The following is a 17,200-nucleotide window of genomic DNA, read 5'->3' on the forward strand; positions in this document are numbered from 1 at the left end:
AAAAAACAGTAAACAACAAGTCATCCTGTATTGTACAAAAAAACATGCTTTGAAATCCAGAGGAACAAAAAAACAATTCAAAGTCCACAATGAGCCTGAGTAGAGAATAAGTGCATAATTACAAACTTAGTTGAACATTTCCTCAAGGGTTCGGGCATGATAAAAAACACTAGGCAAAGAACCTTTTCAAAAATGAAGGACTACGTTTATACACTAGTGCAGCAGTGCTCTGTACATCATACTGACTTCTGCCCCAACAGCGCAGCACAAAACCAAACATCTGTACATTCGCAAACATGAATGAAAAAAAGAATAAAACAACGACGTCCAGCTACACTCATATTTCAACCCATGTTTTCTGACAAAGGTCTCTATTGAATATAACCGCAATGCACCCTCATCAACTTCCCGGAACATTTTTGAGTGTTTTTTTTCCTTTCGTACATTGTATCAGACCATTATCTGCCCTAAGATAAATCCACCAAAGGACAAAATGTAGCATTTGCTTGAATTTTACATTCGTAGTTTAACAGGGCCTTTGCGGTTTGATTGAATAGAGACGTATTAAACCACTGGAAATATAATTACAAGGACAACAGAAATAACAGACACAAACAATATGAAACCCTGATAACATTGTTTCCCTCTCTCTGATAGGTTTTACAGTGCCTGACAAAGCCTGTTTTTTTGTTCAGAACCTTTGTGCTTGTCTTTCCAATGCATGTACAGTGCAGAAGTCATCATTTTCACCACTACTGCTACAAAGATGATGATTTGTAAACCATCATACTCAAGTTATCAGCATATGAAACAATAGGGTAAATCACTGCATTTAGCTGTATTACTGAATGAATTCATTATCTGCATCACAATGATTAAATCCTTTTATTACTGACATGAGAAGCTGAATCTGAAGTTGAATCTTCCTTGTGTTTAATTTTACGAGTGAGTGTGCATGTGTGAATGTCAGTCTCATGATTCAACATTCCTCACTTTTTATTCAGATCATTAAGGGTTGCATGGGGTCGTTACGCAAAAATAAAACACTTCACCTTTCTCACATCTTTGCACCATGTCCAGCACCCGCTTTTAAACTTTATTTCAAATCCCTCCAATTAAAGGCATGTATTTACTTAAAAACAGAACTCACATTTCAACAGGTAACCCACACAGACAAGTTTTTAAACGCATCCATTTCCACTTTTCTGGGGGATTTAACACCGCTTAAAATGTGCTGAACACATGGATGGAGAGATCCGTGCGGTGAAATGTTTTAATTTTTGGACAGAAATCTATGCAATCCTCTATGTGCAGAGGGCTCCCTTACTTGGCATGAAACTCCATGTCATGCATGTTATATTATATTATCTTGTATTATATTATGTTGCATACCCCTTCCCACATGATGTAGCGACAGGCTCTTTAGTCTTTAGTCCCGGATCTGCTGGGATGTCAGAGACAGGATCCTTTTGCTCAGCAAAGTGTTGTGCTGCTTTAAGTACTCAATCAAATCTGCTTGCTTTTCCACGACCTCTTCCAAATTTGAGCTGTCCCTGAAAATACAACACACAGGCATGAATACACAATTGCCTTTGTGAGTGTTTTAACTGAAACAAAAGTAAGAGAAGAAAAAGAATTCCCCATGCCAGGATCACTGATCAGATCAACTCACTCTGTAAAGCAGGAGAAGTTACCGTTTTACTTTTTCAAAAGACATTTTTTAGTTACTACTACTGAGCACTAATAACCACACCAGACTGGTAGACTGGTTTCAAAATGTACATTACATTAGCACAAAATGACATTATTCAGTTTTCCTACATGAATATGAATTTCCTGCATGCCCTGCGAATGCGATAACCACTATTCCTGTTCTTTGCATGACACAAACAGTATTTATGCAGTTTCAGGTTGGAAATGCTCAGTTCTGACAGAGGAAGCAGAGCTCTGAAACCTGCTTCAGCTCTCCAAACAGCATCTATTGGGTGCTTTGTAAGATGTTATCCTTCAAACGGCCCCATCCTCTTTGTAGATGTTAATCATACCATAGCAGGTCACACAGAAGAGCACTGACCCCCCGAGCCTTTTTCATGGGGCAGAACGGAGAAAAAAAGGATGGACACCCTTTGGAAAACTGCAGGCAAGCCTACCAGAGCAAACATTTTGGAAAAAAGAAAGAAAACAGACAAAAGCACACCCGAAGTACTGTAGCCAGGGTTTTCATTGGATGAGCTCCAGATCCAAACGCAACTGTGCATGTTTAAAATGTATACAGAACCTCTCGTATTCAAAAAAAAAAAAAAACGGGGTTTGATCAACGTTGGGAAATGGCCATATGGAAGAGGCGTGAGGGAACATTTCTGTAGACATTACAAGGAACTACAGACAAGACATAATGGCCAACCCTGAGGAAAGCACCACGAACGCTGCTCTTTATGTAACCTCACGCAATCAACACATACTTTGCTTGCGCAGGACAAATCAGAAGGAAATATTTCCCCTAAATATGCATAGATACAACAGAGATCTTAATCAAGCTGCCAAGAGCTCCAAATATATTGGGAGAACACAACAAAGAAGTCTCCAGCCCAAGAATGCAGGAAGAGTCAATTAAACCACTTCAGTCTTTGAAAAAAAAAAAAACTATCTCCCTCATTTATTTTGCCTACATTAGCTATCTGAAAGAATGAAAGGATGAATGGAAGGCATTTCACATCATCCCCCCCCCGGGCCAGCAGCTAGCAGCCCACCCCAGGCTTACTTAACCCCTCGCGCTCCCCCCTGGCCCAGCTTCACTCCATCGTGTCTGGGTACATTTCTCATCAGAGGGTGAGAATGTCACTGTAATCTGAGACACCGGACCCAACAGGACAGGGGCACTGTAACCAGTGCTTCACAGTTTACAACAGGCTGGAGAAGAGACACTAAGCTACTGTCCTGGACCGAGGGCAGAGGCACTGAAATGTGTTAAAAGGGGACCCAAGGACATCCTATCTTACAATTATATTGTAGTGTGGCCATGTTCTTCCTGCTTGAAATTTAATTTTAGGATTTCTGGAAGAACCAACACACCGGGAAACAAAATCACTGGGAAGAGTCCAATCTCACACCAAATCAATGGCTGTAAAGAGGCAGGTTTACAGAGGTCTGCTACAACCACCCAAACACTTCCTTAATTTAGCTCCATCAGACAACCAACTGAAAGGCCTTCTAAAGGCTAATACTTCTAATGTCAAAGCAGTTTGCCGTAATGAGTGTGCTGTTAAAAAGCAGGTGCAGTCAGCGAGATTATCACAGTTGAGCGTTTGGCTTGGAGGCTGTGTCAGACACACGCAGTGGGGCTGCCAAGCCTGGCCCTGCAGCGCCAGAGATACTCACTGCTCTGGGTCCATCCCAGTCCTTAATTACATACCTTACAAACTCCTGGCTAAATGAGTGCGGAAGACTGTGTGCTCACGGCGCATACTAGTTAAGTGTTCAGAAATTTAGATCATCTGCAGGATTCTGACAGTCCAGAAACAGGTGAGCTTCAAACAGCTCTTTGAGCATTTATTTATTTTTTATTATTTATTTACCAGCTTGCTGCAAAAATGATTGTCAGGCAATGCATTTCACATGCAGGGAAATCAGTGATCATGGGGATACACAGACAATACAATCACAGAGATCACACAACAGCCTCGGGCTATGATGTAAGACTGTGCCAACAAATGAGTAATGCACCATGAGGTGTGTTTTTTAAACCAGAGCACCCAGTCTAGCTTACTTTTCATCCTCATCCAGTCTTGGAACGGGGCTTGGTCGGCCTCCAACTCACCATGGCAACTCTCGTTCTTCATTTGTGAATGGAGATGAAATGGTGCAGAACAAGGACACACCTGTGCATGCACTCCAAGGACCCCTCAGTCACTTCCTCATGGGGGGGGGGGGGGGGGGGGGGCTGCAATTGGGCACCTGTGTGCTGGATTCGGCTACAAACCCTGCTCTTCACTTCTTCAGCAACCCAAATAATTTACTCATTTTGACAATGCTGAATTGCACCCAAATTCAGCGCTTCTGCCCTGCACCCGACAAATAGCGAAGGTGTGGGTATGGGTGCAATTCTGGTGGGAATAGACTATCGCTCACGTGTAACCCCTCTGTGTACAAGTCTGATGCCCCCCTGTCCTAACATAAAGGATGATGGGACATGAACGGTGTGCTCAGTACCTGAATCCAGTCTCTGTGTTGATGACATGGGCGTGGCTGGAGTAGGCGTGGGACCGCTCCTCTTGGCTGATGTCCGGCTCTGGCCTTTGCTTGTTGAAGTTTCTGACTTTCACTGGTGGGAGGAACATTAACAGGACATAATGAGAATGGGCCACACAAAGAGGGGGGGGGGGTGGCAATTCTACACCACTGGGCAAGATAGATCCCATCACAGAAATCTGGTTAACGTGTGCTACGTAGACATGGAGAAATCCACGTAGGCAATGTGGCGTTTGTCACTAACAGCGGCGCTTCCAAAACAGTTAAGGCTGACCCAGAGGTGCGTCACGAGGCACAAGTCAAAAACATTTTATACCCCTTCCATCAACACTCACACAAATCAGGTTGTGGGCCTGGACTGTTTGGGAGCACCAGATCCATTAACAAAATGTGCTGTGAGCCAAACAGAAAAGGCTAATTACTCTTAATGGTGCCAGTTATCTGCTGATGCACGGGCTGTACCCAGTTGTGTGAACGCACATAGTGGAGAAATGCTACCGGCTTCATGGCAATGTTTTTGCCTTTATTTGCACAGCTGCATTCACTCTACAGCGTGAAAAACTAACTGTGAGCCCTCTGTGCCGGCACTCTGGTCTTATAATGCTGTCTGTGCCAGCACCCTGGTCATATAATGCTCTCTGTGCCAGCACCCTGGTCTTATAATGCTCTCTGTGCCAGCACCCTAGTCATATAATGCTCTGTGCCAGCACCCTGGTCTTATAATGCTCTCTGTGCCAGCACCCTGGTCTTATAATACTCTCTGTGCCAGCACCCTGGTCATATAATGCTCTCTGTGCCAGCACCCTGGTCTTATAATACTCTCTGTGCCAGCACCCTGGTCTTATAATGCTGTCTGTGCCAGCACCCTGGTCTTATAATGCTCTCTGTGCCAGCACCCTGCTTTTATAATGTTCTGTGCACCAACACCGTGCTCTTGTAATGCTTTCTATGCCAGCACCCTTTTCTTATAATGCTTTGTGCATCACCACACTGCTTTTATAATGCTCTCTGCACCAGGAACCCGATTTTATAATACTGATTAAAGGCTGCTGGGAAAGGTGTAGGATAAAGGTGAGCTCAATGCTACAGGTATGGAGTCCCTACAGATCACTGGGAATGTTGCTGCCAGGGTAAGCCTACGGCCTCAATTCTAACTGCATTGCTCAATGTCCTCCACTGTCCTCCTGGAGCCAGGTACTCCGCCTCCCATTCTCCTCCCAAGCAGCCTTAGCTATTATCCCTTTTCAATCTGATCTGGACAAAAAAACTATTCAGCACCTTGCAAGAATGTAACTGTAAAAAATTACCTATAAAAACTATTTTTCCTGACTGATGGAAATCGAAATCCGTTCCTCAAAGGGAAGGATGAACGGCAAAGTAGTGTGAGTTTCAGGGCTGAGTGACTTTACTTAGGTGACACACCCCGGGCCTCAGAGACCGCACACTGCCGTGACTCAGGCTAAAGGGAAGCTGATGCTGTAAAATAATCATCAGACCACCTCAGGATCTGGGCTTGGTGGCCTGACCCTCCCCCTCCCCCTCCTCCCACCCCAGCCCCCGATCCTATCCCTGCCCTCAGAGCAGTGCAAAGCCGGGGGGGTGCCGTAGGGTGGGGGTGGGGAGAGGGATTGGGACTGTCGTCTCACCCAAGGCCCTTCAGGCTCTGTGGTAAATACAGTATATTTACTGACTCTCTCCAAACTTCACCCATCAGAATCATCCATCACAGAGGTGACACCCCTCCGAGTCTTGGGGATTAAGGTTTTACCTGATGCTATCCTACACATCTCATAACGAGTTGGACTTTGTCTTCAGCCCTGGATATAAACGCTTTGAAAAGAAAAAAAAAAAGCACTGGAGTCATTTACATGGTGAGCCGAATCATTATGGGGTGTTTTACAGTGAAACGCTGAAAAAGAGGGTGCAGAGGGTGTGAACCTTAGCTAACAGTAGCCGTCTGATTGGCTGTGAACTGTACCAGATGGGAGCACCAGCTCCAAGAGACCACGGTTACATCTGCGCCATCTCCCTCGGCTGCAGCCCACAGAATGGCACAATAATTAACGTACATCTCACCAGGGAGAAAAATCTCTCTGTGAAGACTTCAAGAGCCAGACCTGGAGGAATTTGATCAGGTTTTTCTCCTTTTATATATAAAGGATGCAACAAGAGAGAGAAATCCAGAAACATTAGACTACAATTCACAGACTGATCCCCCCCCCCTCCCTCACTCAACTCAATTCTCTTCAATTCCAAGACCAATTGGATTAACATGCGAGTAAAAATAATTGGGAGGAAAAAAGAAAACTTTGACGGCAAATTTACAGCCGTGAAACACCAGTGCGGCCATTTAAGCCCCGTACAACCAGCTTCTTTGATCTGGTGTGGGGAGGCCCGGTGCTCAGAGATGAATGGACCGTTTAAGCGCGGTCAAGCTAGATTAGCTTTAGGAACCGTCCTAATCGATAATTACGAGGCATGTAAGGAAACTCAGGAGCTGTTACATCCTGCACTTAGTGCCTCCGCTTCTGACACTTCTAATTTCCTCACACGTTGCTTTACTCACAGCACAATCGCTTCTCTCACAGAGCTTCCTCTGGTAAAGCACTCTGCTCTCCAGCGGATATTGAGAGCTTTGCATAAAAACCAAGGAACGCACATTTTTCTTATGTAGGCTTTTTAATAAGACAACGAACACAAACATTTTAACATGCAAATAAAATATCATTTTCTCTGTCAATCTAACCTCCACACACCAAAATATCTACTAGTATAAAATGCAAGACAGGATGATGTGAATACACATATTAAAAACTGTGTTCTCTATTCTTCTGAGGAACAGAAGAAAACGTAGCAAAATCAAAATGTAAGACTGAGTACAGCTATGGAAAACAAAAACAAACTGAAACTTCACAGTTATTTCTCGTCAGGTTCTTACCTCACATTACCGTATTTGCCCTGGATAATGGTCAAATAACTGTTAAAGCACCTCACTGAATTGGAAAATAAAGTAACAGTCAAAATAATGTAAACTAACAGAACAATGCACGCAGATTGGATATTTTACAGTAGTTAAAATTAGTAAAAAAGAGATAACACCCAATCTAAGGACAGGAATGCTTTAAAAGGTCATAAAAAGCTATAGACTTGAGGAAAAGAGCTGATTTGAAATGGACATGACACATTTCACACATATCTGTTAAAATGGAGATGGCTTCCTTCAGCAACAGCAGAGTCACAGTGTCACAGGGCCACACTGTAACATAAAGGAAGCCGACCCTCGAATTCACCCAATGAATAGACAATCCCAGCCATTCTAAATATATTAGAGAAAAGACTTCACTTGTTACTTACTGTGTCCCCTCCTGAGACACATGCATAGAACCTCACTGGTTTAGTGTGACTTGGGTGTCAGCTGAAGTTTAGTCACTGGTTACACAAATTCAGGCACGTGAAGGAACGACTCACAGTGCTTCTTGCCAGAATTCACTGACAGCTATCAAAAGCGCAACTTACACTGACTGTGACGTGCAATGGCAAATATTTCTTCAGCTGTGTCCTCCATTCAATCCAATCATAATGCATTACGCTCATAACTTTTGAGTGATACATTCAGCTGAGTGTTTTGCTAATGAGACCGGTTGCCACCTACGATGCTTTAATAATGTAGTAAAGGAGGATGCTTGACACTGTCCCCAATAGCAGGAGAAAGAGCACGCTGCAGCTGGACTGCGTTGGTGCCTGCGTTTTTAACATGCAGGAAACTTTCCCCTCTCACAAAGCACCGACGAGGACAAGAGCGAACTCCAGCAGAGAGCCAGATCTTCACCTGCCGGCTGAGTCAGGCCTCAATCAATCATTAGCTAAGTGCAAATATCCTGCTCGGGGGAGACCTCCCATTAACGGTCTGGAATTCCTGCATTCAAGTGTTTATGTGTTTGCGTATCGGTGTCACTGCTGCCGCTTCGGCTCTCAGTCTGGCGGTGCTGGAGCAGCCTCTCCTTCAGATAAAGCCATCTCCTCCTCTTTTTTTTTTTTTTTGTTCAGCGCCAACAAAAGCGTCAGACATCAGGGAATCCTCTGCAACGCTTCAAACATCTTCTCGGCAGTATTGGATTCCCAAGTGCCCTTAATGTCTGAAACCAGATGCTTGTTGCAGTGAGGGAAAAAAAGAAGAAGAACACTTCACCAGACTGGCAACTTTTTTTCAGATTGGGACATAACCCCTGAAGTAGGTTTCTTCTAGGATTCATTTCACGAGTTAGCTCCACAGGACTGAAAAGTGACAGTGGAGGGACTGCAGTGTAATAAATTTCGCAGATAATTCTGTTCTGGGTTGCTCACCCTCAGCACGGACAATAAATAAAAGGATTTTTATTTTAATTTGACCTCTTTGAAGACCCCCCCTCACCAAAAAAAGCAGTAAACTACTTTGATGTGAGAAATCTTAAAGTTGCCCTCTACAATAGTGTGTATTCATGTTTAAATGAAGAGAAACAGATAAATACAACAGCTCCACATCTCTTAGCATTAGGTGCATCTTCAAAAGAACTTCAAAGGGTGAGATGGCTCCTGCCCAACACTGCCTTCCTTCCAGGAAAACCAAGGAGGGATGGAGGCATTAGCAGCCAAGGGCTTTCTATTTTACCCTTTAAATGTTTGCTAACTGCCACAAAAGAGCTTAGAAGACAGTTGATTCTTTACAGTAGATAGGTCTGTATTGGGTCAGTGACTGTGTGTATGGGGGCGCATGTGTGTGCACTGCCCTCTTGCCATCCATGAACAAAGAAAAAAGGAACGTTTAAAATGTCACATTCTAACACAATGACCTGGAATGCTTTGAAACGGCCACGATGCTAAATGTACACTTTGCTTCAGTGAAGTGTTAATGTTCGCACCTTCACAGAACTTTTCAGCATGCCTATTTCATGTGAAAATGTATTTAATAATTAGCTGGCTAATAAATACTGCTTGTGCAGAACGGCTGTGAGAAAGATGTCAGCGCTACTTGTGTATCCTAATAGCAATTAACATGTCAACTTTAATGGGTTTTCTGCACCTTGCAAAATGAAACGTGCACTCGGCAGCAGCAACAGGCAAAACTGACAGGAAATACATGTTTTCCCTCCCTTTGATTATGTTAGGTTTTATCTAAACTGTCCAGGAATTCTATCTCAGATAGATATGAGGAGCTTTTTGTGTCACAGAAAGAATGGCTCCATTCTAATGTATCCACCATTCTTACAGTAACAATTACAGTAAACACCGGGACAATGGCGAGATGCTTCTGGGTGGAGTGTATTCACGGTTTGCCTGTGGCAACAACTAACAACTAATACAACCCGACCAAAACAAGAGTTTTCTCCCTCTAAAGGAACCCACCCGTATTCTCTTTATCTGCAGTCAGCTGTATCCTTCAATGGACTGTTTTGGAGAATAACTTCCCTCTTTAAATGCAATTTTGTCACACCTAGCCATATAAAATTACCGGTACTACACACCCGCACTTCAAGAACAGTAGAGCTCCTAACCACAAAAGCAGATCTAAATCTCACCACAAATCACTTCAAATCTCTCTATATTCAGCACATCCAAAAAGTATTTTGAAATAAACATTAGATTTCAGGGACAGGGGAAAGATCACCAACCCAGAGGGTGCATTCCACCAGTTAAGCACGAGCCCTTCCAGAGACACTACAATATGAATATTACATTTCAAAATGTAGAAGAAATTACTAGGTTGCCACTATTCTTATTACACTTTCACGGTTTACTAACCCTTGCCATTAACTAATTTTGTAATTATGGAGCGTGCGGATTCATTTGTGCCATCTAGATGCGCTTAAAAATAATGACCCGATATAACACTGTGGTTCATTACCCTGGCTTGAGATTAAGTGGTAAAGAGAGAGACGCATAAGGAACAGCCATCAGTACAGCGCCGTACTGAGCTGAGCTGAATGGGCCCGCTTGATAGTCACGCAGCTGCTGGCTGTGCGCTCTGAATGGGGCTAACAAGGCGGTGGGCTTTGTGATGCGGGGGCCCCTCCGGGTGGCGGGTGGAGGGGAGCCGTCCTCACCTGAGTAGATGAGCAGGCAGGGGACAGCGAGCAGAAGCTCCAGCACCAGCACCCCCAGGAGCAGGCCGATGCCCAGGTGCCTGACGCCCTTCAGCAGCGACTCCGCAGACAGGATGATCAGCACGGCCGCGTTGCCTGCGTCACAGCGGAGAAACAAACCAAACCAAACCATTATTCAAGCAGCACATGTACACACACATGTACATGGATGGACACACGCGCACACACACACACAAATGCATGCACGCACGCCCGTACACACGCACACGCGCACACACACACGCGCACACACGCGCACACACACGCACACACACGCACACACACGCACACACACGCACACACACGCGCACACGCGCACACGCGCACACACGCACACACACACACACACAGCCTGTGCCAGACCAATCTATTACTCAAGTGATAGAAAAAACACACAGACAGACACACACACACACACACACACACACACACACACACACACACACACACAATCTGCCCCAGATCAGAAAAATAAACCAAACTAATCTATTACTGAATTTGCAGAAAATCTGCAAATCTACTCAAGTGGTACAGAATGAGTGTCACAACCACAGCACAAACATTTTGTCCTCCCACAGACACAATCTATTCAGTTTCCCTTTCACTTTGTGTAAAAGTAATAGCAGTAAAGGCAATGCACATTTACACGACTTAAGAGACCATTCACTCTAATTAATAAAATTAATGTGCCCTTAAATGGATACTTAGAAACTACTCGCAATGGGATTCTGAGAAATGAAAAAGTCTAAAGATTTCCAAGCCTTGTTAGATTAGTGTGTACCTGAACCATGGAGACAGACTGCAAGAGAAACACCACTCCACATCTGTGTACATCACGCCCCCATGTGGTGCACCAGGGAAAATTCATGCTTACATTTTTGTCTTTCAGAATAGAGGCACTGAAGAAACATCGTTATGCATGAGACTTGCAAATCGTTAAAAGGCAACGGCTTATTAAGGTGCACTGAAACGGTCGAGCTCTTTTGTAAAACACTGCAAATTAATGTTAATCCGCCGAATCAACATAATCTACCTATGAATATAAATCTCCATGCTAAAGCCAAGAATGGACCATTCTGAATACACACAACAAAGGTCATTTGAAAGACATTGTTCAGCCAAAAAAAACTGAATATGCCAAGGGTAATCAGGCTGGGGTCTGGAGCCAAACGACCCATTCCTGTGTGTGTGACCCATTCCTGTTTCCTTAACAACAGGATGTATGCAGATGAACCACAGGAACTGAACAATTCACTGATGTGTAATGGTGTCGCACAGGGTCAAGTCAATCTGGGTCCTCATGACTGTGGCGTCTGCCAGCTTTCATCCGGGCAAAGCTGTGAACCTTATTAGACCTTATTTGAGCTAACATTCTCCACCAATTTAGCTTCACTCCCCAGTCCTTTGTCTGCTATCAAATGTAGTTTAGAGTAAGCATTTGTATTCCTGCTTCTCACTTGCGTATAAAATACATAAGTCTTCTGAGGACCTTGATGGTGGTGCTTTTGAAAAAAGTTTGAAAATAAAACCAAAGGAAGGTGTTGCTTTGTGGACATACTACGCATTTCTAAATGAGCCTTCTAAGGGCCATTTACTTGTTACGAACATGGCATGTCCAAAAGCTTCCCATGGGTTTTAGCTTCAATTACTGACCAACTTTCTCCAGACCTCTTAAGCACTAAATGAATTCCAGGTTCCAATTGTATGTGAAGGTTTTAGGCTGTGCGATAAAGTGGTGAACCTTTCCCTGGAGTCCTGTGCAGGTGGCCTTTAGAGAAAGCAGGAAATCCAACAGACTCATGCTCCTTGAGATCCTACAACACTACATTACATTACATTTTTGGCATTTAGCAGACGCTCTTATCCAGAGCAACTCACATACATTACATTTTTTATCATGTTATGCATTTATACAGCTGGAAATTTACTGCAATTCTGGTTTAATTACCTTGCCCAAGGGTGCAGCAGCAGTGCGCCAGCAGGGAATCGAACCAACAACCTTTGTGTTACACGCCCCGCTCCTTACCACTATGCTAACCTGCCATGCTCTTCCACGGCATTATCACAGTCATATCTTTCGGCAGGCTTGGCTCACCAGCGGAATGAATGAACACTGGCAGGCTCTTCAGGTTCCTCATGGATCGGTAAAACTGAAGGTATCCCCTGTTCCGCGCGCCGCTGTGGTGACGGTGGACGAATCGCTCAAACACCACGAGCAGGAGCCACAGGGCAACTTTGGCAAACACTATCACCGGCCCGCTCTTGAGGTCCTGCAGGTAATGACTGCACTGGGTTTGGTTGCTCGGCAGTATGGAACAAAACACGGCCAGGACAATGGAGAGGCAGACGAAGGCAACCTGAAAGACAAGCAAAAGAAAGGGTTACACGTCCGAGGCCGCATTTGCACTTAAGTAATGCAGTGAATGCAAGCGTCCTCATCATGCACAACACAGAAAATCCAAGAGTCAAACACACCAACCTTCACACGTCACATTTTTCATTACAAAACCACATATCGCAGTACTTCACCATCCACTAGGTGGCAGTAGAATAGGATGATATTCCCATGTTGAAGGGGCGTGCCAGAAATTAGCCTCAGCCAGTCTGAAAATGAATCCTGTTCCTCCTAGTAACTGTAGACTGTAACTGTAGAATTTATCTGCATGTTCAGCAGTGCATAAACATACATAACACATTGCTAGATTCTGTGTTATATGAGAGTGACAACAGACACGGTGTGTTCATAACTCTATAAATCTATAAATGCAGCCAGCATCCTTTCTGCGTCAGGCTATATGGCATCTTTTCTCATGCATCTGTCCATCCTCCCCTCTGCAGCTGTAACCTCCGGTATTCCGGTATGGCAACGGACCACACGCATGGGCTATTTTCAATACTGTTACCTATGTCAGTTAAAATTTTTAGACTCTAGTTGTACATTTGAAACACACAACGTTAGCCAAAACCTGAAGCCGAAGGGTTTTATGTTCATACGCTGAGAAAAGAGGGATGTGATCTCACACATCTGTGCCATCTCTGCATACAGCCTACAGACTGTGTTCTCTGTGTTTCTTCTTTTCCTGTATGCTCGAGGGCACTTCTGCACATCCACAGTGAATCTACTGATATCTTCAGTGATATCTTCAGTGACTGCTACATTGCCCCATGCACTGTGTGCTACAGGAGACAGAGAGAGAGAGAAAGCTGCATATGTGATCAATTAAGATAAAGCCAGGTTGGGCTGGTGGTGTAAACCAAGGTAGCTTAGTGCAATGTGTCCATTAGAAACAGAACCTGCTGATCCATGAGGACGACAAAACGTGTATATAGGAAGTGACTGCACCATAAGGTAATAATAGGATGAGCCTTCATTCATAATCAAGTAAGATTTTCATTCATTTTTCTGTGAATTCAGATTAGTCTGCAACATTAGTTTACTTAATTGCCATTTAGCAGACGCTCTTCGCCTGAGTGACTTACACAGGTAACTGCTTTTTCATGTTATTCATTTATACAGCTAGATATTTAGGGAGGCAATTAAATACCTTGCCCAAGGGTATAGCAGCAGTGCCCCAGCAATGAATTGAACCAGCAACCTTACAAGCCCTGCTCCTTACCACTGTGCTAGACTGCCACCCACATGATTGAGACATGAGGCCTGCTCTCTAGATAAAGGTAAGGTTGGGTTCCTCTCTGCCAAAAAGTAGAAGTCAGCAATGTGTTTAGCTGTACATACCATTCATTAATAAACCATAATAACCAGCTATTTGCCATGTGTCTGGTATCTTCCCCAAGAAACTTTCAAGCATCCAAAAAAGGTCATTTTGATCTTATCATGGTCAACTCATCTCATCAGTAGAAACAAAAATAGGCCATTAATATGACCGACATCAAAATGAAGGCAAGTTAAACTAAACAATTTGCCTCCCATGACATCACACAAACTCAACAAGTACTATCTAATAAAGCATTACATTCAAAGCCGGACATCACGGGTCCTATGTTGTAATCTTGCCATATGACATTAGCAAGCATTACGTGTTATGCAATACTTCACAAATCAGTCATTTTTTTGCAGGGGTGTTGATACTACATTGCCATATTAGCAATATTTCTAATGTTTTGGCCATTATGAGTTAGCAACCTAGACAGATTTAATGTGTATCATAGATGGCAGGAACCTAGTTTTTTATGTCTTCTACTGACTCAGATAGCATCACATGTGTACACTCATATTGGTTGTACTCAGGTAATCCAAGTGTTAACATTCTGCTTAATTTGTAATTGACTACAATGAGCTGGTGTGGCTACTGGCAGAATATCAGCTGAGAACAATAGTAAGAAGTGTTATTTAGGGTACTGGAGGATTTGCAATGATGTAATGCTCCAATAAAATTAAGATGCAGAAGGAGAAGAAATGAGATAAGAGAGAAAATGTGAACTGGTCCATTTAACCATTATTAATTATAATTATATAATTATATTCCCTTATGATGCTGTATTTGAATTCTGTATTTGTATGAGGTTAGACGGCAGAGAGGTTAATACTTAGAAGGAGTTAGACCTCTGGGTCATTGCTGTTATGACTGTAGCAAACTTGCAGAGGAGTCATGCCCCACTAACCCATGTGTAACAGGTGTAGCTGCGTTGTGTATTTCACTGGATGTTACAGGGGTCAGCGAGCAGGCGAGTTTCAAGCCTGGGTTCCCACTGCTCATTGCTAACCTCTTACGGCCAGCGTCGTTGCCAGCTGAGTTAAAGGCAAATTGCCCCTAGCCTGTCGGCAACGACGCTAGTTAACCAGGTGTCAGGGAGTGACGTAACCGCTGCAACCGCTTGGCTACCTGCTACCCGCTACGCAGAGCTCACATGAGCTACTACCTTCAGCTCTGCCACACATGCATTATGAGAACAGCAGACCCGCCATCTTGATATCCAACCAAACCCATTTCTCTAACAGTTGTTAAAATGTCCCACTTCATAAAATCATGAAGCTCTTACTAATATATGAGTAACATATTCACAATATTCAGATGAACTAGTCATTTTTCCAGAGGCATACCCTACCTTGAATGTATCAAAACATCTGTATTCGCAACAGCTAGTGTGGTTCTTTATTGAGGTACTCTTCAGCCTACCACTAGTACTCAGACTGTTCTTTCTTCAGCACAAACACCGGTATTATGATGAGTGACAACTAAAAGAAAGCCATCAAAAAATAACCCACTGCTACAGTCCCTTGTTAAATGATCTTACATAACCTAAAGTACAAATCACATGCAATCTACTTACTTGGAGGAAGGACAGTAAAAACGCTGCCCAGGAGGTTGGCAACTTCTGAAATTCTTTCTTTATGGCAGAGTCCAGGGCTTCAGGCGATATAAGAGGCCCGTCAACCAAGGGGTCTTCTTCCAAACTCTGAGTTATTTCCATAGAGGAGTTATTCTAAAATATAGCACAAAGCAGATTAAAAATACACACAATCTGGTCTGTGTCACGATAATCACTACATATTGATTTGTTAGTACATGAGATGGCATTTGAATCTTATTCCAACTGCTTTCTATTAAGACGGATTTCATAAATAATAACACACAGCTACCTATATGTCCTAACAACCGATTTGCTCTGTATTTCCGCGGTACTTCTACTGAAAGGGCAAAAATACCAAACCATATTTGGCATGTGAAATGTAATAATCAGCAAAATAATGTTTACCTGAACAATCAAATGGGTCGCTGGAACACTGACTTCGTCTAACATTACATTAAGATGGCAGGTATGTCATTCACAAAGTTACAGGTCTGCGTATGGCATACCTTTATAGCACCAAGACTTGGTCCCTTTCTGGGGTTCAATATATTTACATTACATGACGGAGGCTGAACAGTTTAGTACCTATACTACAGGGAAACTGAAACAGGCCAGACAGTGTTCCTAGACTACCTGCGTAATGCCTAAAATATGTTCAAGATATCTTACCAATATGCAATCGTTCTACCCACAAACATGACGAGGGAAAATACTGGTTTTGCAAGACAGACAACAAGATCTGCTCAGCGTTAGCTAACTAGCTAGCTAACTGGCTGGCTAATTTAAAGTGACAGGAATGTAAAAGCGAATCTGCGCTGCTTGTCTAATCACAGACCTTGCAGTTGATTTAGGTATAACTGCGGCATCGACAGTGAACATGTACTCAAAACCAGCCGACAAAACAAAAGCAGGGATTAAGACAGAGCTCTCAAGCACCACAAAACATGACTGCGTTTCCAGCGTTCGGGTTAACGTTAATTTAGCCAACTGGTAAAGTAACGATTTGGTTTTATTTTAGACAGAGCTACAGTTTAGTTAACGTTAACTAGTTAGTAAAGCTGTCAAAAAGTGTGCTATGTGGGACAGAGTGGCATGTAGCTAAGTGATTCACAGAAAAGGTTATAAAAAACAAAGCAATCGGTAGCTAGTTTCCTTGCTAGCTATATGCAAAACAGCCTGACTTGCTCGCTTACTAGCTCACCATCTAGACAGAATTATCACATGAGGACATCACCTGACAAGAATGACAATAAATATTGACAGCAGGACAAAATCGACCAATAAGTAGCAAATACGTACTATATGTGTCGGCGGTTCTTTTGAATCCATTTCACTGGTTATACACAAACTGTTGAAACTATGGACAGAACAAGGATTTCAAGGGAGCTGTGGTCGCAAATTAGTCTTCATCTTGACTATTTTCGCGGCTTGCTCCTCCTCTGTCAGTTGCCAAGAGAATCGTCAAGGGAGCCTCAATAAGGACAGGATGTTCCTCCCACTTCCGTTTAAGAGCCCTAGGA

General features: G+C 43.3%; 1 protein-coding gene across 1 annotated transcript; it reads right to left on the reverse strand.

Annotated features, from left to right (window-relative positions):
* Positions 1-98: 98 nt before the first annotated feature.
* Positions 99-17,140, reverse strand: tmem192 (transmembrane protein 192). The gene is made up of 6 exons (XM_036516966.1): positions 16,980-17,140; positions 15,660-15,812; positions 12,463-12,724; positions 10,329-10,463; positions 4,210-4,321; positions 99-1,553 (listed from the first exon to the last, which is right to left on the reverse strand). The coding sequence occupies exons 1-6, from the start codon at positions 17,007-17,009 to the stop codon at positions 1,430-1,432; spliced, it is 816 nt and encodes a 271-aa protein (XP_036372859.1). The 5' UTR covers positions 17,010-17,140; the 3' UTR covers positions 99-1,429.
* Between the last annotated feature and the right edge of the window lie 60 nt (positions 17,141-17,200).

This window comes from Megalops cyprinoides, chromosome 22 (genome assembly GCF_013368585.1).
Source record: "Megalops cyprinoides isolate fMegCyp1 chromosome 22, fMegCyp1.pri, whole genome shotgun sequence".
NCBI lineage: Eukaryota > Metazoa > Chordata > Actinopteri > Elopiformes > Megalopidae > Megalops > Megalops cyprinoides.

What these genes read in the sequence shown, in the direction of transcription:
- tmem192 (XM_036516966.1), bottom strand. Translation starts at nt 17,009, where the DNA reads ATGGATTCAAAAGAACCGCCGACACATATA. An exon ending in TTTTACTGTCCTTCCTCCAA is followed by an intron (nt 12,725 to 15,659) that starts GTAAGTAGATTG and finishes CTTGTCTTTCAG; the next exon opens with GTTGCCTTCGTCTGCCTCTC. An exon ending in AGTGTTCATTCATTCCGCTG is followed by an intron (nt 10,464 to 12,462) that starts GTGAGCCAAGCC and finishes GCTGTGACGCAG; the next exon opens with GCAACGCGGCCGTGCTGATC.